The sequence below is a fragment of the Myotis daubentonii genome, chromosome 18 (genome assembly GCF_963259705.1).
Source record: "Myotis daubentonii chromosome 18, mMyoDau2.1, whole genome shotgun sequence".
Classification (NCBI taxonomy): domain Eukaryota; kingdom Metazoa; phylum Chordata; class Mammalia; order Chiroptera; family Vespertilionidae; genus Myotis; species Myotis daubentonii.
In genome coordinates this window covers 28,965,012-28,985,825 of record NC_081857.1, presented here as the reverse complement: position 1 = coordinate 28,985,825, position 20,814 = coordinate 28,965,012, and the positions used below count along the sequence as shown (strand labels likewise).

The 20,814-nt window shown below is 53.3% G+C and overlaps 2 protein-coding genes and 1 long non-coding RNA gene across 11 annotated transcripts in view; 2 read left to right on the top strand and 1 right to left on the bottom strand.

The window, feature by feature from the left end:
- Positions 1-9,295, top strand: part of FDPS (farnesyl diphosphate synthase) — a 65,798-nt gene extending 56,503 nt beyond the window's left edge. Inside the window, exons 1-10 of one of the 3 annotated variants that reach the window (XM_059675170.1) lie at positions 1,646-1,770; positions 2,905-3,067; positions 4,006-4,146; positions 6,131-6,211; positions 6,361-6,483; positions 6,858-6,946; positions 7,039-7,111; positions 8,021-8,098; positions 8,196-8,330; positions 9,040-9,295. In XM_059675170.1, the coding sequence (XP_059531153.1) occupies positions 2,927-3,067; positions 4,006-4,146; positions 6,131-6,211; positions 6,361-6,483; positions 6,858-6,946; positions 7,039-7,111; positions 8,021-8,098; positions 8,196-8,330; positions 9,040-9,240 (1,062 nt within the window). In that variant the 5' untranslated portion in view covers positions 1,646-1,770; positions 2,905-2,926 and the 3' untranslated portion in view covers positions 9,241-9,295. Of the gene's footprint in view, positions 1-1,645; positions 1,771-2,606; positions 2,829-2,901; positions 3,068-4,005; positions 4,147-6,130; positions 6,212-6,360; positions 6,484-6,857; positions 6,947-7,038; positions 7,112-8,020; positions 8,099-8,195; positions 8,331-9,039 lie in introns of those variants that run through there. The other 2 variants (XM_059675169.1, XM_059675171.1) reach the window with 2 other exon arrangements.
- LOC132221174 (uncharacterized) lies at positions 159-11,035 on the bottom strand. 2 transcript variants are annotated; one of them, XR_009449911.1, is made up of 3 exons: positions 10,918-11,035; positions 9,805-9,915; positions 159-2,234 (listed from the first exon to the last, which is right to left on the bottom strand). It is a non-coding gene; the product is annotated as an uncharacterized LOC132221174 (long non-coding RNA). The 2 variants fall into 2 exon arrangements; XR_009449910.1 differs by lacking the exon at positions 159-2,234 and adding an exon at positions 8,247-8,360.
- On the top strand, positions 10,964-19,320 carry RUSC1 (RUN and SH3 domain containing 1). Of its 6 annotated transcripts, none has more exons than XM_059675147.1 (10): positions 10,964-12,425; positions 12,702-13,112; positions 14,074-14,172; positions 14,322-14,398; positions 14,522-14,696; positions 14,790-14,895; positions 15,076-15,122; positions 15,750-16,299; positions 16,839-16,967; positions 18,597-19,320. In XM_059675147.1, exons 1-10 carry the CDS (start codon positions 11,063-11,065, stop codon positions 18,661-18,663), a joined length of 3,024 nt encoding a protein of 1,007 aa, XP_059531130.1. In that variant the 5' UTR covers positions 10,964-11,062; the 3' UTR covers positions 18,664-19,320. The 6 variants fall into 6 exon arrangements, with proteins under 6 accessions (XP_059531130.1, XP_059531131.1, XP_059531133.1 ...); XM_059675148.1 differs by lacking the exon at positions 18,597-19,320 and adding an exon at positions 18,387-18,519; XM_059675146.1 differs by having other exon boundaries at positions 10,968-12,425; positions 18,614-19,320.
- The last annotated feature ends 1,494 nt before the right edge of the window (positions 19,321-20,814 follow it).

The window sequence follows — 20,814 nt, the reverse complement described above, 5'->3', positions numbered from 1 at the left end:
CCTATGGATGAGGACAGTGGGTGGGGAGTGAGGGCGGAGGGTGGGGCGGGAACTGGGAGGAGGGGAGTTATGGGGGGGAAAAAAAAGGAACAAATGTAATAATCTGAACAATAAAGATTTAATTAAAAAAAAGAAAAAAGAAAAAGAAAAAAAAAGAAAAAAACATTTTAATGTTTTTATTTATTTTTTGAATATATTTTTATTGATTTCAGAGAGGAAGAGACAGGGAGAGAGATAGAAACATCAATGATGAAAGAATCATTGATCCACTGCCTCCTGCACGCCCCCTACTGGGGACCAACCCCACAACCTGGGCATATGCCCTTGGCTGGAATAGAACTGGGGATCCTTCAGTCCACAGGCCTTTGCTCTATACACTGAGCCAAACCAGCTAGTGCTGATATCTTAATGTGGGATGTTTTCCACTTGTTTAGGACTTTAATTTTTTTCAGCAATGTTTTCTAGTTTTCAGTGTACAAGAAGGACTTGTACACTGGCTAAATTTTATTTTTAGGTATTTTATTATTTTAGATGCTATTGTAAATATTATTGCTTCCTTCATTTCCTTTCTGAGATTGTAGGAACACAACTGATTTTTTTCATGTTGTTTTTGTACCCTGCAACTTTGCTGAACTTGTTTATTAGCTTTAGTAGCTTTCTTGAGAAATTCCTATATTCGAAATCATACTGTCTATGTAATAGATATCTTTACTTTTTTCAATTTGTGTTTTCTTTCTTTTTCTTGTCTAGTAGCCCTGACTAGAATTCCCAGTACAATGTTGAAACAGCAGTGGTGAAAACGGGTATCGTTGCACAATCAAATTTTTCTTGCAGTTATTTTTGTTACATAATGGCAAAATCCATTTACGTCCTAGATGGTTTGGCGTTTCAGACTTTTTTTTAAAATTGATTTTTAGAAGAGGAAGGGGGAGGGAGAGAAACATCAATGTGCGAATGAAGCAATGATCATCCATCAGCCGCCTCCTGTGCACCCCCTACTTACTGGGGGTCAGCCCGCAACCCGGACTGTGCCCTGACCAGGAAGCGAACCAGCAACCTTAACGTGCAAGGGAGGACGCCCAACCAACAGAGACACACAGACCCGGGCGTAGGCATCTTGACCTGATGGGTCAAGTTACTGAGTTTTGGAAGAAAGATAACAGGACCAAGCCATAGTGTGGGTGGGGTGAGGCTTCTAGCTTCTACTCTGAGTCTTATTTTAATTCAGCCCTTAAAGCACTTCATACTACACATTACCTCCCGGTAAGTATATAGTCGAGGAAAGGAAGTTAACTGAGGCTCAGAGAGTTAAATGACTTGCCTAAATTAGAGCATCAGTAAGTGACAAAGCAGGTCTGCTGGGTTGTACTAACATGCCACTTAGCTGCACGGAAAGATAATAAAAGTTTGTGTGTAGAAAAGGTGAGGACATTCCCAGCCGCCTCCCATCCCATCCCACTCCCAGTCCCGCTCCTTTAAAGCTTTGCCCTAGGCGCAGCCCTTCCATTGGCTCTCATCACAGGGCCCCATGCTCATACGAGGGGAAGCGGCCAATCAGCGCGACTCGTCCCCGCCCAGCCAGCCAGCGCTAGATCGCGTGGTGTCTGTCCCTCCCGCAGCATGCCGGGAATTGTAGTCTAACGAGCCATTTCTGTCCCTAGTGAAAGAGGATCGAGAACTATTAAACCCAGAGAGCTGAGCGCGGCGTGGGGTTAGCTTTAAGGAATACCCCGCCAACAATCTGGGCCCGGAACCGGCATCCTGGAACAGGTGAGAGTGGTGGCGGACTGGGAGCGAGGGCAGGGGTTAGACTCGGCCTTACCTCTGGAAGGCTGCTTCGAGGCACAGGAGGCCCGGCCAGCGGCGTCTGAGTCCCCCGTGTTGGGGGGTCGGTGGCCCTGACTGGCTCACCCATCTGGAGGTGCGGAAACTCCCGAGCTCTTTGGTGGCTTTCCTGGCATCTCCCCAATACACCCGAACCCGGTTTCTATTCTGCGAACCCTCCTCCCTCGCCCAGTGTGGCTCCGAGGCGTCTCCAGCCCCAGCGCTCCCTGTGGGGGTCGGGGCGCTGAGCTTCAGAGCCCCAGGCCACGTGCCCCAGTACCAGGGCTCCGGCTCCTCTTCGTGGGGCGGCTCAGAAAATCCACACCCTCCTCCGCGCCGCCGGGGCAGATCTAGGTTCTAGATGTGGCGCTGCCTCTGCCGAAGTGTCTTCCTAGAACCGCAGTTTTGATCTGTGAAATAGAGTGATTTAAGGATCCTCGCAGCCCCTCGTCTTGAGGAACTTGACTCTGGATCCTTCTAACTGTGCCAGGATTTCGGGGAAGCCAAGAGAGTGGCAATTCCCGAGGTTTCCTGGAGGAGGAGTTGATGGTTGAGGAGGATAAAGTTAGGTACATTAAGTACTTGCCATCTTATTTTAAGTGTGGTCAGTGGAGGCTCAGCCACCAGCCTTACTTTTTGTTCCCGCATTTCCTTTTTTCTCTAAATGCCCAAGTTCTGTCCAGAAGAGGGTGGGCCCAGGGCCTTTAGGTAAAAGGTGGAGGTGGTAGGGGTGACCTGGGGACCTGCCACCAAGCATCTGCCTTTGGTGCTTGTCCCTGCAGGGAGCGCTCGTGCCTCCTCCCTGTGCCAGCCCCTGTCCCCTTGATGCCTCTGGCCCGCTGGCTGAGATCTGTGGGGGTCTTCTTGCTACCAGCCCCCTGCTGGGTGCCACAGGAGAGGTGGCTGGGTTCCCTACAGCGGCCCTCCCTGGTGCACCGGGGCTCAGTCCTGGGGGCATGGCACAGTGCCCGCTGCCGGTGCCAAGTGTGGACAGAGGAGCCTCGGTGAGTGTTGGGGGGAGAAGGTCTTTGGGGAGGGGAGCAGCTGATCAGGTTTCTGACTTGTCCTCTCTCTCCCCAGAGTACTTTATTCCTCCCTCAGAATGAATGGAGACCAGAAATTGGATGTTTATGACCAAAACAAGCAGACTTTCATCCAGCACTTCTCCCAGATTGTCAAGGTGCTGACTGAGGATGACCTGGGGCACCCAGACACAGGAGATGCTATTGCCCGGCTTAAGGAGGTGAGGGATTTGCGACTTGAGGGAGTGAATTTTTGGTCACTCTGTGTGTGTGGGATCCAGCTATGGTTTTGGGGGGACTTTTGACAGGTGGGGGGACAGGCTTTCATCTGAGTGACGCCAGGTCAGCTCTGGAGGGGCCTGTGCCTGGACAGGTGTACTTTCTCAGCACTTCAGTTCCACCTTGTAGATCTGGTAGGGCGGCCAAACTGCTTTGCATGGGTGTAGGCCCTTGATGGTGAAGGTGTTGAACCTGATTTTGTCAAGGAAGGAAATTAGATGTCCAGAAATCATACGGTGCTACCCGGGCAGGGATCCCGGAGGAAGGCAGGGCTGGAGTGAAGCTAGCCTATCATCAGAAACCTCTGCTCTGGGGCAGGAACTATTGCTGGGGTACTTACGTTACCTAATTCTTTTATTCTTTTGGGGTTTCTAGTAATTCTTTTATAAATGCTGTCTCATTTGTCTGAGGGGACCAAGGAAAAGGAGGAGGTTTGTCTACACTGGGATGGACATTAAAAGGGAAGTCTTTCCATTGAATTAGATCTGGTTGCCAGCAGGATAACAGAAGGCAAAATGAGCAGGAAGAGACACCATTGCCAGAGTGGGGGACGGCTCCCCCATCCTGGGTCCTCTCCAAGCTCTCCTCGGACCAACTTTGAGGGGTGGGAGCTTGTCTTCAGTACAGTGAGAGGCTCTTCGTTTGCAGATAGGTTGAGTTGTGGGTGGGAGAAAGAGGCTGGGAAAGGAGGGATGGGTTGTGAGGGGAAGTTAGGAGAGGCGGGGATGGGGCTGGAACTTGAGAAGTTGAGACCTGGGCATGCCAGCCAGGGTTAAGGAGGATTTAAAGTTAGGTCATGGTTGGAAGTAGGAGAGGGCGAGAAGAAATCTCAGAGTAGCTGCTCCCGGATCCTGCCACTCTGTCCCTCTGTGCCCCCCAGGTCCTGGAGTACAATGTCATCGGAGGGAAGTACCAGCGGGGTATGACGGTGCTGATAACTTTCCAGGACCTGGTGGGACCCAGCAAGCAGGATGCTGATAGTCTCCAGCGGGCCATGACTGTGGGCTGGTGTGTGGAACTGGTGAGAAGGGGGGGGGGGGAGGAGAAGAGGTTTACTAGATGTGGGGGTGCCTTGGTGAGAACCGGAGGGCTGGGCCTGGAACTCGTCCCTTGGCTGTTTGTGCTTCTGGGCCTCTAGTGTGCCACAGCCAACTTTAGGCAGTGAATTACTCCACGGATGAGCACATGTGGGGAACTTCTTTTGTCAGTAGGTACATATTTCACTTGAAGACCACCTGTGGGCCAGGGCCTTCAAACTGGGCCTACATTCTCTGAGTAAAGTGCCATGGTTCTTCCAGAAGATTATTCTAAAGCAGAGATTGAAAACTGGCAGCCCACAGATAGTTTTTGAAAATGTTTTAGAAATAAGTGCCCTAAATTTAACAAAGAAGAAGATTCACATAAAAACCCAAATTTCTAGTCCTAGTCCATTTGCTTAATGGTTAGAGCATTGGCCCATGGACTGCAGGGTCTCGGGTTCGATTCTGGTCAAAGGAATATACCTGGGTTGCAAGCTTGATCCCTGGCCCCGGTTGGGGTGCATGTGGGAGGCTAGTTGTTCGGTAGAGTGGCTCACAATCTAGTCTGGATTTGTCTGATTGTTTCATCATGATTACAATGAGGCTAAACATTTGCTAAGAATGCTACATAGGTAATGCGGTATATTTCCCATTACTTCCCACTATAAGCACATACCTGGGAAGACTATTTAAAAAAAAAACACCCAATGCTGAGGTACCACCCCTATAGATTTCTTATTTAATTGATCTGGGGTAGGACTCTGGAATTGCTGTTATTTGGGGGGTTTTTAAAGTAATTTTTAAAATTGATTTTTAGAGAGAGAGGAAGGGAGAGGGAGAGAGAAACATCATGTGAAAGTGAAACATCGATTGGCTGCCTCCTGCATGCCCCTACTGGGGATCTAGCCTAACGCCCTATCAGGGCATGCGCCCTGACTGGGACTCCAACCGGCAACCTTTTGGTTCATGGGCTAATGCCCGACCAACTGAGCCACACCAGTTAGGGCTGGCACTGGTATTTTTGTTGTTGTTAATTCTCACCTGAGGATATTATCCCATTGATTTTTAGAGACAGTGGGAGAGATGGAGGGAGGGGGGAGAGAGAGAGAGAGAGAGAGAGAGAGAGAGAGAGAGAGAGAGAGAGAGAGAGATGTGAGAGAGAGATATCAATTGTTTGCCTCCTGAGATAGAGAGATGTGAGAGAGACATATCGATTGGTTGCCTCCTGAACTTGACCCAACCAGACCGGGGATCGAACCTGCAACCCAGGTACATGACCTTGACCTGGAATCAAACTGATGACCCTTCAGTATGCAGACTGACACTCTAACCATGAGCCACACTGGTTAGGGCTGGCACTGGTATTTGTTAAAGTTCTCCTAGTAAATAGAAAGTGCAGTTGGCTCAGAATCATTGCTGGGGGGCAGAGGTGATTGAGGGAGGCCACGCTGTAAATGCCCTTTGTAGACAGCCCTGGCTGAATGGTACTGGTTGAAACCAGATGGCCCTGCACTCGTGCTTGGGAGAGGCAGTCGACTGGTGGCTTCAGGGGGACCATGCCACTCAAATAAACACAATGTAAATAAAATATGTGCCTCCAATGTGGAAAGCCCAGACCCACCCCCAGGTGAGGTCAGAGGTGAAGGTGCAGATTGATGCCTCTTTCCCCAAGGACTTGGCCTGGACCAAGAGCAGCGATCGCCATGGCCTTTTCTGCACTGCCTACACCTAAGCCGGTGGACAGTGTTACCCACTAGAGCACACATACAGATCAGTATGATGTGAAGATTTAAAAGCCATGCCTTGGAAAGCTGTATTAAGGAACTAGAATGTGTAGCCTGACCCCATAGAAGAGAACAAGTCCTGGGCCTCCCCATCCTGACTTTCCTTCTCAGCTCATAGTGACTCTCAGTGGCAGCTCTGTTGCTGGTGGAAGGGACAGTAATAAGGAGCCCTGGGGTCTTATTCCACTCTTCCCTCTTCTAGCTCCAAGCTTTCTTCCTGGTGGCAGACGACATTATGGATTCATCCCTCACCCGACGGGGGCAGATCTGCTGGTATCAGAAGGTAAAGTAAGCCCATGGGAAAGTCGCAGTGGGCATGGAAACAGGCCACAGGGAGGCGGTTACATAGAGCCTATTGAGGTGTTCAGGGTGACAGGTTCTTGGCATGAGTCTAGGCCAGAGACCGACTGCTTGTTTTCTGTCCCCTGACAGCCAGGCATTGGTTTGGATGCCGTGAATGATGCCATGCTCCTGGAAGCCTGCATCTACCGCCTGCTGAAGCTCTACTGCCGGGAGCAGCCCTATTACCTGAACCTGATGGAACTCTTCCTGCAGGTGTGCTGCCGGCCAGGCCCAGTGCCCAGAGGCTGCCTGCAGCAGCGTGGCCTCCACGGGCCATTTTCACCTAGCTGGTTTCAGGGCCCAGGGAACACCTAGGTTTTCATGGAAGAGGAAGGAAGCGAGGGAGTTGGGAAGGATGGTGTTAAAGGCAAGGAGGGTTCTCTCTTCCTGTGTGATGGGAAGGAGGGATAAAGGACAGTGTGTGTCTGTATGTGTGAGAATGTGGGCCTTGAGACTTGGTACCCTCCCTCCCTCTTGCTGCCTTCTGACTCTGCCTAGTTGTTGGCTGGTATGGGATGTGGGGCCCAGGATTTCTGGGTTCCCCAGTCCTGAAGAAAGCCCATCTCATGGCCCATCTTCTGCCTTAGACTTCCTATCAGACTGAGATTGGACAGACCCTGGACCTCATCACAGCCCCACAGAGCAACGTGGATCTTGGCAGATTCACTGAAAAGAGGTGAGGGACAGTGGGAACCAGACCTGAACAGTGAGGGAGGGCTCCAGGTGGACATTGCTTTTTTGAAGAATTGATCTTCTGTCCCTACTTAGGTACAAATCTATTGTCAAGTATAAGACGGCTTTCTACTCCTTCTACCTTCCTGTAGCTGCTGCCATGTATATGGTGAGTGAGCCTCCACACACCCCGCTACCCACCAATGTTAGCTTTTGTACAATCTGGTGCCCCCACTTAATGGCTGTGTGACCTTGAGCAAGTTGCATATTCTCCCTGATTCTGTTTCTTCAGCTGTAAGATGAGGATAAAATCCCCACCTCACAGGATTGTTGTAGAAATTAGGTGAGGCAAGTGAAAGTGGGTAGTCCATCATAGAGGAACAAGAAATCTTCCATCTGAGTATGGATAGGAGTGGGGAGGAGATGATCAGGCTGAAAAGACTGGATTTACAGGCAGTGAGTGGGATTGACTGGCACCCTGAACCTGCTTCTCCAAGTTTCCTTTTCATCCTGAATGAAGTTTGAAATGGCAAAAAGATTATGAAGAAGAGCCCTAGCTGGTTTGGCTCAGTGGATAGAGCATCAACCTGTGCACTAAGGGGTCCTGGGTTTGATTCCGGTCAAGGGCACATGCCTGGGTTGCTGGCTCGATCCCCAGTAGGGGGTGTGCAGGAGGCAGCCGATCAATGATTCTCTCTCATCATTGATGTTTCTTTCTTTTCTCTCCCTCTTCCTTCCTCTCTGAAATAAAATATATATATATATATATATATATATATATATATATATATATATATGATTATGAAGAAGAATCAGTGACTCCTGGACTGAGTCTCATGAAATAAGAGATGGTCTGAGGGCCTCCAGAATGGATTAATTTTTGCCTGCAGGAAGGCCTAGCTAAAATTAAGTGAGATAGAGATTGGACCACCAGCCAGGACTTCCTAGACCAGGGAAGCCAGGGATGTCTGAAAGGAGAGCAGAGAAGATTTAGGGGCCAACCTTGGGCAAGACCCTATGGGTCAGGAAGGTGAAGGCGCCCCTGATGTCTGGCCTGTCAATCCCCTTTCCACTATAGGCAGGCATTGACGGGGAGAAGGAGCACGCCAATGCCAAGAAGATCCTGCTGGAGATGGGAGAGCTCTTTCAGATCCAGGTAGGAAGGCAGGAGGCACTGGCAGAGAACAGGCTCCAACTTCCCTCCTTCCCTGCCTCGGAGCATCTTCATTCTCCTTTTCTGCTCCCCTGCCCAGGATGATTACCTTGATCTCTTTGGGGACACCAGTGTGACGGGCAAGATTGGCACTGACATCCAGGACAACAAATGCAGCTGGCTGGTGGTACAGTGTCTGCAACGGGCCTCGCCGGAACAGCGCCAGATCCTGCAGGTGCCCGAGAGAGGGTTGTGGGTCCCTGAGCTGATAAGAAAGGGGCTAAGGCAGTGGTTCTTACGTGGGGGCGGTTTTGTACCCCAGGGGACATTTGGCAGTAGCAGCAGACATTTTTTGTTGACTTGGTGTGTGTGCATGTGCTAAGGTCTCTAGTGCAGTGGTTCTCAACCTTCTGGTCCTTTAAATACAGTTCCTCATGTTGTGACCCAACCATAAAATTATTTTTGTTGCTACTTCATAACTGTCATGTTGCTACTGTTATGAATTGTAATGTAAATATCTGATGTGCAGGATGGTCTTAGGCGACCCCTGTGAAAGGGTTGTTTGACCACCAAAGGGGTTGCGACCCACAGGTTGAGAACCACTGCTCTAGTCGGTAGAGGCCAGGAATGCTTCCATACATCTTACAATGCACGCAACAGTTTCCATAACAAAGAATTATGTGGCCCCAAATTTCAACAGTGCCAAAGCCGAGAAACCCTGCGACAGGAAGCTGAGGGCTGAGCTAATATCTGAGCATTCAGAGTGGGAGGGGGAAAATTGAACATATTAGACAATCTTAGACGCTTAAAGACACTTGAATTGGAGGCAGGAATCAAGTGAATGGCCTTGGAGATGTTCCAAATATATGGATGAGGGGCGTGGAGGGGGCGTGGAAGCACTAGGGGAAGAGTAAGCCTGTTTTCCTGCCTCCACCCCCTTCTAGGAGAATTATGGGCAGAAAGAAGCTGAGAAGGTGGCCCGGGTGAAGGCACTCTACGAGGAGCTGAATCTGCAGGCCCTGTTTATGCAATATGAGGAAGACAGTTACAGCCGCCTTCTGGGTCTCATCGAGCAGTACTCTTCGCCCCTGCCCCAAGCCATCTTCCTGAGGCTAGCACAGAAGATCTACAAGCGGAAAAAGTGACCCAGAGACTGCCAGGGCGGGAGGGGAGCTCTCAATAAAATTATAGTATGTCCTCGCTGAATGTCATCCATAGATTCTTGGATACTGTGACGAAATTTTGTCATATATTGATATAGACAAGAGTTGTATTTTATGATATTTCTGGTCACAAAAATATCACGTCTAGGTGGGTGTGGCTTGGTTGGTTGGAGCATCGTCCTATGCACTGGAAGGTTGCAGGTTAGATTCCCGGTCAGGCACATATCTAGGTTGCTGGTTTGATCCCAGCTGGGGCATGTATGGGAAGCAACCAATTGATGTGTCTCTCACACTGATACTTCCCTAACTTTCCCTTTATCCCTCTAAAACAAAATCAAGTAAAAAAACCCATCAAATACTTCAAATATTAAACACTGAAATGAGCTATACACACATTTAAGGAATGAATAAAAGAAGTTAAGGGTTGTGTGTGATAGGAGCCTATCTGGGCAGCTCAAAGTGGAAGCCAACGCTGGGCAGGCGGCCCTTCCATTGCAAGGGCCCAATCATCCCCACAACCACTCAGGCAATTGGACACCAACTCACCTCACCTGCATGTCTTTGGGCTGTTGGAGGAAAACAATCCAGGAGAAAACCCAAAGGGAAGAACTTGCAAGCTGCACACAGTGGACCTGTCTGGAATCAATTTTCTCAATCCTATAAAAAAACAAGGAAGAATGAAATGATATTATACCAGAACCTGCTGTCCTATCCAACCTTGTGGTTCTGTTCTTGCGTATACCAGCCAGGGATGCAGCTCTGTCCAGAATAGGTAGGGTGGTTCCACAGAAACCAGGGCGATGACTTCTGGACCTCTAAGGACGAAAAAGCTTAGAACATACCAAAAACAGAGACAGGCCTTAGGTGGGTGACACAGGCAAGACGTCAAGCGCAGCGGGCTGGGTCTGAGCCCCGCCCCGCCCCTGCGTGAAGGGGCGCGGCTGCGCAGCGTGGGCGGGCTGTCCTACCGCCGCACCCCTTCCCTCCAGTCAGTGCGGGGACTGTGTGAGCCGCAGAGGAGCTCAACGCCTGGAGCAGTTGCAGAACCGAGGTGAGGAGGGCTCGGTCTGTGGGTGTGGATGAATGGATCTGCATGAGGGGTGGGGCAGGAGAGGGAGCAGTAAAAATGAATAGGGGTGGGGTGGTGGCCGGATGAAAGACAAGTACGGAGAGAATGGACAGAAACCCCGGGTTTCTAGCCCGGTTTCTACCGGGGCTGTACGCTGAAGCCCTGTGCGGTCAGTGCGGGCCGGCTTGACATGCAGACTACTGCTCCATCCCCCCGCTCCCGCCCGCCCTTCCCTGCATTCACCAGCCAGACGCAGCGCCCCTCCTCCCCGACTTAGAGCATTTGGGCAGGGCCTCCCTTGGCCCCTACTCTGGGAGTGATTGCAGCCAAGAGGACCGAGGGTCCATTCTGGACCGCATCCTTTTTCAAGTCCCCCCCACCCCCCGCACCTCCATGGGGATCCAGAGCGCAGCCGCATTCTCTGATGCCACCCCCCGCCCCATGCCGCGCCACTCCCCGGGGGTTCCATTCGATTCCACCTGCAAACACTGCAGAGGAAACTAAAGGCCAGTGGATGGTCATTTGCATCTCATCTGAATATTGTCTGGAGCAGGCGGCGCCTTCCCGGGCCTGCTCCCGCTGTCAGTCACCTGGGTGTCCTAGCGGTCCGCACCCTCACCGGCTGGGTTTCACCATCCCTGTCTTCTAGGTCAGCATCTGCGGTTGCCAGGTAGGCGGATGCGAGAGGCCCGGTCTTCCTGATTCTCTGGAGGCCATCCCGTCGCCGCTGGCACCATGCTGTCCCCTCAGAGGGCTTTACTCTGCAACCTCAACCACATCCACCTCCAGCATGTCTCTCTGGGCCTGCATTTGTCGCGCCGTCCTGAGCTAAGGGAGGGGCCCTCGAGCACATCCTTCCCCCCGGGGGACGCAGGGGGCAAGGAGAGCCGGGGCCCCTGCAGCGGGACCCTGGTGGATGCCAATTCCAACAGCCCAGCGGTGCCCTGCCGATGCTGCCAGGAGCACGGGCCAGGCCTAGAAACCCGGCAGGACCCAGCACAGGAGGAAGAGGGGGCTGCCTCTCCCTCGGACCCGGGTTGCTCCTCCTCTCTCAGCTCCTGCTCAGATCTTAGCCCTGACGAGTCCCCCATTTCAGTCTACTCGCGCGACCTCCTTGGTGACCAAGATGTCCCCCCTCAGCCTAGCGTCACCCCCCCGGAGCAGGGCTCCCCTCTGGCCTCCGCAGGCCCTGGCGCCTGCTCTCCCGACAGCTTCTGCTGTTCTCCCGATTCCTGCTCCGGAGCTTCCTCCCCACCCGGCCCTGGCCTGGACTCCAACTGCAATGCGCTGACCACCGGCCTGGACCTGCCTTACCCAGGGCTGGAGGAGGAGGAGGAGGAGGGTGGGGAGCAGGACCTCCTGACCTCTGAGCTCTCAGAGGGCGACGACGGGAAGACCCACCCTGGGAAAACCGAACCCAGTTGGAAAATCAACCCCATTTGGAAAATCGACACCGAGAAAACGGAAGCTGGCTGGAAACCCCCCGAGGACAATAACTCTGGTTGGAAAATCGGTGGGAATACTAACTCTGGTTGGAAAGCGGAGCCTGGGAAATCTGACTCCGGTTGGAAGACCAATACAGGAATAACTGATTCTGGCTGGAAGACAGACGCAGGGAGAAGTGATGGAGGCTGGAGGAGTGACGTCAGCGAGGAGCCGGCGCCCCACCGGACCATCACGTCCTTCCACGAGCTGGCCCAGAAGCGCAAGCGGGGCCCGGGGCTGACCCTCGCGACGCAGGCCAAGAAGGACCGCAGCGACTGGCTCATCGTCTTCTCGCCCGACAGCGAGCAGCCCCCCGCCGGGTCGCTGGGCGGCTCCCCCGCGGCGCCCCGGGAAGTCACCACCTTCAAGGAACTGCGGTCCCGCAGCCGGGCCCCGCCCCCGCCAGTCCCGCCCCGAGACCCCCCAGCTGGCTGGGCCTTGGTCCCGCCCCGGCCCCCACCCCCACCCGTTCCTCCCCGGAGGAAGAAGAACCGATCGGGGCTGCAGCCGATCGCGGAAGGGCAGCCCGGGGAGGGCAGGGAGGTCCGGCCCGGCGAGGAGGCCCCAGCCCCGCAGGAGCCGGAGGAGCCCGGCGCGCAGGCGGGCCGTGAGGGTAAGAGGCCGCCGGAGGCAGCGGGAGGAGGGCTGGGCTTCGGCCTTGCCCCAGCCTCCGAGGCTCACAGCCCGTCTCCGTGCCCCCCACCCCCTTTCTGTCACCCACCCCTCCTGTGCCCTTCCGCCGGGGAGCGCTCCGGGAAAGGGAAGCCGGGTGGGTCGCTGGGTGACGGGACTAACTCTTTGCTCCCTCTTTCTCCCGCCCTTCCTCGCCTGGCTGCCCATCCGCTGCCCTCCTCTCCCTTCGCACCTGCCCCGCCAACCCCGCCCGCAGCCCGTCCCCTCCTGGTCCCTCGGCCCCTGGTTTTCCGGTTCTCGGCCGACGGGCGCCCCCTGTTGGAGGGTGGGGGCGCGGGCACCGCTGGGTCTCTGCTCCTGGCGCCTCTGGCGGGCTGGCCCGGCGCGGGGCTGCGGTTGCTGGGGGCGCCCAGTCCCGCAGAGGAGCCGCTGCTGCCTGTGCGCCTGTCCCCGGTGGGAGCCTATTCGCCCCCGGCGCGCGGGGCCCTGTCCTGCCTGGCCAGCCCCGAGCTGGCGCTGCTGCTGTCCCCGCTCTTTCCCAGAAGCAGCACCTTCCCCGCCGCGGCTCCCCCACCCCGCCAGGTACCCGCCCCCCCGCTGCCACCGCCACCTCGTCCGCCGAAGGCCCCTCGCTGGACCAGGAGCCCACCGCCTCCTCTCAGGCTACGTAAGACGGCCCCGGGCCGGCCCCGCAGGCCACGCCCCAGGCGGGCCGCCCCGCCCCTCCTCGGCTCGGCTCCCAGCTCCGCGGTGGTTACATCCGGGTTCCCGGCTCCGCCCCGCCCTTCGGCCTGGCCGATTCCTAGCGAGTTCATTGGTTCTGGGAGCCTGGCTCCGCTCCCGTGCCGCCGGGCGCTGTGGACGCGGGCCTGTGCGGCTTCAAACTCAGTTCAGGGGCCTCCAGCAAGTCCGTTGATAGGGACCTGGGGTGACCCCTCTGTGGAGCCCCTGGCCAGGGCGGGCCGGGCCCGACCGCCTCCTTGCTGGGGGAACGTGCAGGGTGCAACTCCCCAACTCTCCCGGCTGCAGAGGGACTGGTCTCGCCTTCCTACCCACCAGCCTCACTGGGCTGCGGGGCGCCCTCCGCAGCGATGCCGGAGCAGGACCTGGGTTTCCCCTTTCTGGTGCCTTCACTGTAGCCTCCCAGCCCTTGGATCTCCGCTCCCTCCCTCTCTTTTCCATTCTCGTCTGTCTGTCTTTCCATTGGTCCGGGCTCCCCACGTGCTCTTCCGTGTTCGCGGGCAGGACGCAGGCCCGGGGGTGGGGGGAAGGTGCCCCCTCCCTGCCCTCGCCCTGTCATCTCCTGCCCTAGAGGCCCCAGCGGGCGGGCGGGAGGTGAGCGCGGCTGTCCCTGCGCCTGGACTTCCGGGATCGCGGAGGTGGGAGCTGGGCCCTGAAGGAATGGAAACGGGGAATTGGGGTGCACAGGGGCGGCGAGTGCTGAGATCCGGGCAGCATTTCACTCTGAGGTCCCGGGTCGCGCTGCCCGTGCTGTACCCAGCTTTGTGTCCCCTCTCCCAAGACTTCAGGGCTGGGTGCTGTGGACCCGTAGGAGGTGACCTGTGCCAAAGCCTCGAGTCCTCGAATAACCCTCGGTAAGTGTCTCCGCGTTCTTTTCCTCACCGCAGTCCGCAGTTCCTGGTCCTTCGCCGGTGTCCCCGGGGCCCAGCGACTGTGGATGGCAGAAGCCCAGAGTGGGACCGGCCAGCTGCAGGAGCAGAAGAAAGGTAGGACACCCCCGCCCTGGCCTCGGAATCCGCTGCCCCTCACTGTGCCCTCCCCTCACGGTCAGATTGCATGAACCGGGTTCTCCCAGGCCCTTGGGTGTTCCTGGGAGACAGGGGCCTCGATGCTTCTCTCCCCTCCCCCTCCCCAGGTCTCTTGATAGCCGTCAGCGCCTCCGTGGATAAAATCATCTCACACTTTGGGGCCGCCCGAAACTTGGTTCAGAAGGTGAAGTTGTCTGTGGGAGGGTCTGTGGGTTGAGGAGGTGAATGTAGCTCTGGGGGCGCAGAATTTTGGACAGGAAGCGCGCTGTTGGTATCTCTGGACCCATGCCCACTGCGCTGCCTCCAGGCCCAGTTGGGGGATAGCCGGCTGAGCCCAGATGTGGGGCACCTGGTGCTGACCACCCTCTGCCCGGCTCTCCATGCCCTGGTGGCTGACGGGCTGAAGCCTTTCCGAAAGGACCTCATCACTGGGCAGCGCAGGAGCAACCCCTGGAGCGTGGTGGAGGCATCGGTGAAGCCAGGTGAAGTGTGGGACTGGGCCCGGGGCTGGGCCCGGAGGGAAGCCGGGCTGGGGCTGGGGCTGGGGCTGGGCTGACAGCTCGGGTTGTCCTCAGGCTCCAGCACCGGGTCCTTTGGAACCCTGTATAGCCAGGTCAGCCGTCTAGCCCCGCTGAGCAGCAGCAGAAGCCGCTTTCACGCCTTCATCCTGGGCCTCCTCAAGTGAGTGGCATTCTTTCTGGCGCCCCTCCCATGGCCTGGGGGACTGCAGGGGGATCTCAGGTGGGATTCCCCAGGTTCCTGGCGCAAACCTCTCCTGCTCCAATCTCATCTCCCACCCCCTGCCTAGAGGGCGCTGGAGTCCTCCACCTCCCTGAGCGTCTGTTCCCTTTTCTCCCCCAGCACTAAGCAGTTGGAGCTGTGGTTTTCCAGTCTGCAGGAAGATGCAGGTCAGAGGTTCAAATGGGAGAGGATGGGAGGGAAGGAGGAGAGGGGATCTGTTCTGCTGGTTCCCACTAATGCCAGGATGATCTTAATCTGCTCTGCGATCTTATCACTCTTCTGCTTAAAACTTTTCCAAGGAGTCCCTTAGCCCACAGGGGGAAAGACCCAAATCTTCACTATAACCTCCCGTCTTGATTATTGGCCTCTGCCTTCTTCTCTTGCCTCTAAGTCTGGGGCTTTCCCTGGTTCCTTGACAGGCTTCCTTTCTGATTCTTTCCTCCACCTAGAATAGGACTTCCTGCCCCTCATTAACTTTCATCCTTTAGATTTTCCAGTGAGGCTTCACCTTGCCCTCAGACTAGGCTAACCCTCACCCCCTATTTTGCTCCCATGGCCCGGTCCTCCTTTCTGTTACAGTTTCTTATCACCATTGTTCTATATGTGCTTCCCTCTCTAGGCAGTGGTTTTACATGGGCAGGGAGGTGTCAGCCCTGTTCCCCACCATGTTCTCTGCCCCAGTGCCTGGCATAGAATGAGGCCTGGGGGATGTTTGTTGATGGGTGAGCTGATGCAGGGAGCCCTCTGGGACTAGGTCGAGGGCAGGGACTAACGTTAGCCTGCTTCTTTTCTAGGCCTGCTGTCCCTCCTGTACCTGCCCACTGGATTCTTCTCTTTGGCCCGGGGTGGCTGCCCCTCCCTGTCCACAGAGCTGTTGCTCCTGCTGCAGCCATTGTCGGTGCTTACCTTCCACTTGGACCTGCTCTTTGAGCATCACCACCACCTGCCCCTGGGCCCACCTCAGACTCCTGCCCCGCCAGGCTCACCGCCAGCCTTGCAGCAGACTGTGCAAGCCATGCTGCACTGGGGGGGTCGGCTGGCCCAGAGCCTCCGTGGGGCTTCTGAGGAGACCCCTCCAGGCCCTTCAGCCCCCTCCAGCCCTCCCAAACCAGGCAGCTGGTGGGAGCAGCTGACCCAGGCCTCCCGGGTCTATGCCTCTGGGGGCACGGAGGGCTTCTCCCTTCGTCGGTGGGGATCCAGGTGTCCCGGGACTGTGGCTGAGGAAGCACAGGAGAGATCGCTGCCCACAGAGGACACGGCACCAGGCAGAGGTGTGTGGCTGGGAAGACTGTTTGGAGTGCCTGGGGCCCTCACAGAAACTGAAAGTGGAACTCTAAAGTCCAGGTAATGGGGCACCTGGTCCCCTCCATGCCCTCTGACCCCATCCCACATCACCCAGTTACCCAAACATGAAACTAGAGTGATCCTCTAGGTCAGAAGTTGTCAGTCTGTTTTTCTACAGCCATGAGCTAAAAATGGTTACATTCTTGAGAAGTTACATTTTAATGGTGATATAAGCACCTATATGATGTTCTCCATTTGCCTCTTGGTCCTTAGAGCCAAAAATAGTTACTATTTAGCCCTTTAGAAAAAAGGAAGTAGTTGCTGAACTCTGGCTTCAGATACTCTCCAGTGATCCTCTAGGTCTCTCTGAGTGTACTGGTTCCCAGAGGTCCTTTAGTGACTTTTGTGGTGTAGACCTGTTTTCACCTCCCTAATCACCCTAACAAACTGTCTCTCTGCCCTTAGCAGTGACCAGCTCCTGATCTCTTTTGAAGCACAGGCTGCTCAGCCTTTTTCTCTCTCCAGAGCCCTGGGTGTGTTTTTTTTTTTTTTTTTCTGGAGGTGGGGTAAACTCTGTGACCCTGTATCCCTTCCTCCAGGAGACCATCCAGCTGGCTGCCTCCTACAGTGAATGTGTTGGCTCTGGTGAAGAGGGTGGCACCTTCTGAGACCCCCAGTTCACCGGAGGAGCTTGAGGCCTCAGCACCCAGCACGGTGCAGACCCATCGGTAAGGAGAATTGGGGAGAATGCAATTCTGTCTTCAGAGGGGAGGGGAGGTAGTTTAAAAGGCTGTGGGGCTGTAAAGTCAGACAGTGCTTAGTTTGCATTACGTTTCTGCTATTATTGGTGTGAATGCATTTCTCTGAGCCTTGGTTTCTTTCCCCTTAAAGAGGATAATTTATACCTTTATTGTGGTTGTTAGAGAGACTAAACATAATTTTATAAGAGCATCTGGCACAGAGGAGGTGCCCAGTTAATGACAACTATGTATTGGATGTGCCCATGTGCATACCCTAAGGGGTTGTGCTTCCCTTCAGTGGGGTCTTCTAATTTGGCACCAGAGATTGCTTCTGCTTTAGGGTCTGGCTTCCTTTGGTTTCTTAATCCATTGAATTAGGTTTCTTGATTTTTCATTCATTCAGTAATACTTTTCAAGTACTTACTATGTGCCAAGCATTATGCTAGGGGAGGGAAAACAAAGATAAACATATTGGAGCCCCTGCCTTCAAGGAGCTTGTAGTCCAGTGGAGATACCAATGAGTAAACAAGCCGTTAAAATTCTGTATGGAGCCGGCTGGTGTGGGCCAGTGGTTGAGTGTTGTTCTATGCACCAAGAGGTCACTGTTCGATTCCTGGTCAGGGCACATGCCTGGGTTGCAGGTTCGATCCCCAGTAGGGGGAGTGCAGGAGGCAGCCAATCGATGTTGCTCTCTCATTGAGGATCCTCCCTCCCTCCTTCTCTCTCTCTCTGTCTCTGTCTTCATTCCTTTCCCTCTAAAACAAGAAAAGAAAAACAATAAAAACATTTTAAAAATTCTGTATGGAGAAGATTGTAGGAAAGGGCCATATAGACAGGGCTTCCTCCCAAGGTTGCAGACTCAGGGAAGGCCCAGTGATGGTGTAGGGTGTGTCCGAAGGAATAGGATGCAAACGTGGAGAGGCCCAAGTGTAGTGAGGTACTACAGACACATGATTGGTCGTGCCCAGAGTGGAGGTTGTTGGCAGCAGTGACAGGAAGCCATAGGCTTCAGTAGGCCTAGACCTCACTGTGAGGTAGGGGGAACCATTGAAGGGCCGTCAGCTGGGGGATATGCCTGCTTGTTTTTGAAGGGTCTCTGTCTGCTGTGTGGGAAATGGAGCTGGGGAGGGAGGTCATGAGATGAAGGGATATCAGTTAGATTATATGTAGTGGTTGAGAGAAAGGATAGAGAGCTAGAGTGAGGGCAGTGGAATTGATGAGAAAGACAGGTGGAATAGTGGGAGATACAAACACCAAGGCAGTTTTGGTGATTGATTGGATATGAGGAATGAGAGACCCTGGTTTTTGCTGGGAGCAACTGGGTAGAAGGTAGTGCTATTTACCAGTATAGGGGACACAAGAGGAGGGAGTGGTGTGTAGAGTTAAGATGAGTTATTTAAGTTGCAGATGTTGAATTTGAAGTACAAGAGAAGTGCAAATCATGTCAAGTTGCTGAAGAGTGGGTTTGGAGCTCAGGAGAGGGCTGGGGCCCCACAGGGAATCCACATGTTGCTAGACAGGAGCCCAATGTTCCCAGAGCTGAACCAAAGGGATGTTCCACACAGTGGGAAGATGAGACCTGGGACAGCTGGGTACCCCCACTTCACTTCATCCCAGCATCTGGCTCCCCACAGGGCAGTCCGTGCTCTCTGTGACCACACCGCTGCAGGACCTGACCAGCTGAGCTTCCAGCGTGGGGAAGTGCTGCGTGTCATCGCCACTGTGGATGAGGATTGGCTCCGCTGTGGGCGGGATGGAATGGAGGGGCTGGTACCTGTGGGGTACACCTCTCTTGTTCTCTAGGCCTAGGACCTTTTTCCTTTCCTGCATATGTCTCTCTCTCCTGTCACTTTGGAATGGAATGGCCTGTGAACTGATTTTCCCAGAAGCATTTTCCCTGTCTGTAAAATACTTTCCTCCCACATCCCTTTCTACTAATATGTGAAATAAATTTTCCTACTTCTCTCCCATACCCACCTGTAAGTTGAAATCTGCTCTTCTTCCAAATATATACAAAGCAACTTTCCTCCATGCAGTTTCTTTCCTCTTCCCCATCTGCATAAGGGAATATCTCCCTATCTGCAAAATGGAAATCTAGTCCCCATCTACCTTCCTGTGTAAGTACTCTGCTAGTACAGTATATGCCTCAGTTCCCAAGACTAGAGGGTCTCTAGTTTCCTTCATGTGTATGAATCTTCCCCCACTTCCCCCATCCCATGTTGCCAATATTTATTATGTACTCATGTTGTAGGTGTTAAAGTCTGGATACCCCTGGTGGGTGGGCCTGTGATGTTGGATATGTCTCCTTCCTCTTTTGTCCCAATAAAGTGTGGGAGTTGAATGTGTGTGTGTGTGTGTGTGTCACAGAGGGTTTGAGGACATAGGCTGTGGGAGGCCCTCTTGTAGGAAGCTCAAGGGAGATGCTTCCTTCCAAGCCCAGGTTCAGTTCTTACTGATTCCTGAGGAATGCAGAAGTGCCCCTTGATTGTGCCTGAATCTTAGAAGTGCCTCTTTATTCCGAGACGTCACTGCTTTGTTTTGTGGGACTGATAGGTAGGAGCCTGAGTAAATAATGGGAGAATGGGGAAGACATGGCCCTTGAAATTATACTCATTAGATTTGTATCTGAGGTGATGAAGGATTAAAGGGTTGCAGAAAGTGACAGATTGTTTTCTATTTAACATTACTATTCTGCAGTAATACAATTTCAGAAAGCACAATAACTTGACATTTATATCTTTGTTAGGAGTTAATGAGTTTTGGTCTTCCGAAATGAGAATAGTTAAGGTGCTCTGGAGCTTTGAGGATGGGATAGGAAATCATTATAAATGATTGCCTCGAGGAAAATAACTAAAAGGTTAGAAGAATAAAGATGTAATTATAACCAGGCAAGAGAAAAGTTAGGGGGAAGGTGAAAACTATGAAGTGAAATACAGGGAAAAAATATCTGGAAGTTTTCCTTCATTTTGGAGAACTTGGTTGGAGAGGACAATGGGCAGGTAATAGGAGAGGGGAGATAAAACAGATCAAAGCTTTGTGACTACTCGGGAGCAGGCTTTGAATAGCCTCAAGTGTCTCATACTTGTTATTTTTGAAGGCTTATTATTATTATTTTTAAAAATATATTTCATTGATTCTTTAGAGAGAGGAAGGGAGAGGGATAGAGTCAGAAACATAGATGAGAGAGAAACATCGATTCAGCTGCCTCTTGCACGCCCCCTACTGGGGATGTGCCTGCAACCCAGGTACATGCCCTTGACCGGAATCGAACCTGGGACCCTTCAGTCCGCAGGCTGACGCTCTATCCACTGAGCCAAACCAGCTAGGGCAAGGCTTATTTTTAAAAAATATTTTTATTGATTTCAGAGAGGAAGGAAGAGGGGGAGAGAGATAGAAACATCAATGATGAGAGAGAATCACTGATCGGCTGCCTCCTGCACACCTCCCACTGGGGATCGAGCCCGCAACCCTGACATGTGCCCTTGACCGGAAATGAACCTGGGACCCTTCAGTCCGCAGGCTGACGCTCTATCCACCAAGCCAAACTGGCTAGGGTGTTGAAGACTTATTGTTAAACTCCATTCCTGGCCAATTCATATCATCTGCTCCTTGCTTTAAATTTGCATTTGTGTTTAGCTGCCCTCTCAATTTTGACCTCAGTTTGCATTTCAGATGTTTTCTAGGGTGATGTTTCACCAACTAGATTCTGAGAGCCTCTGGGGATTCCTAGTTATATTAGGAGTACTCAAGTTTACACAAATTGCCACTGCAAGAGTTTTATTTTTATAATGTTTGAAATTATAAAACAGTAGATATGAAAGACTACTTTGATTTT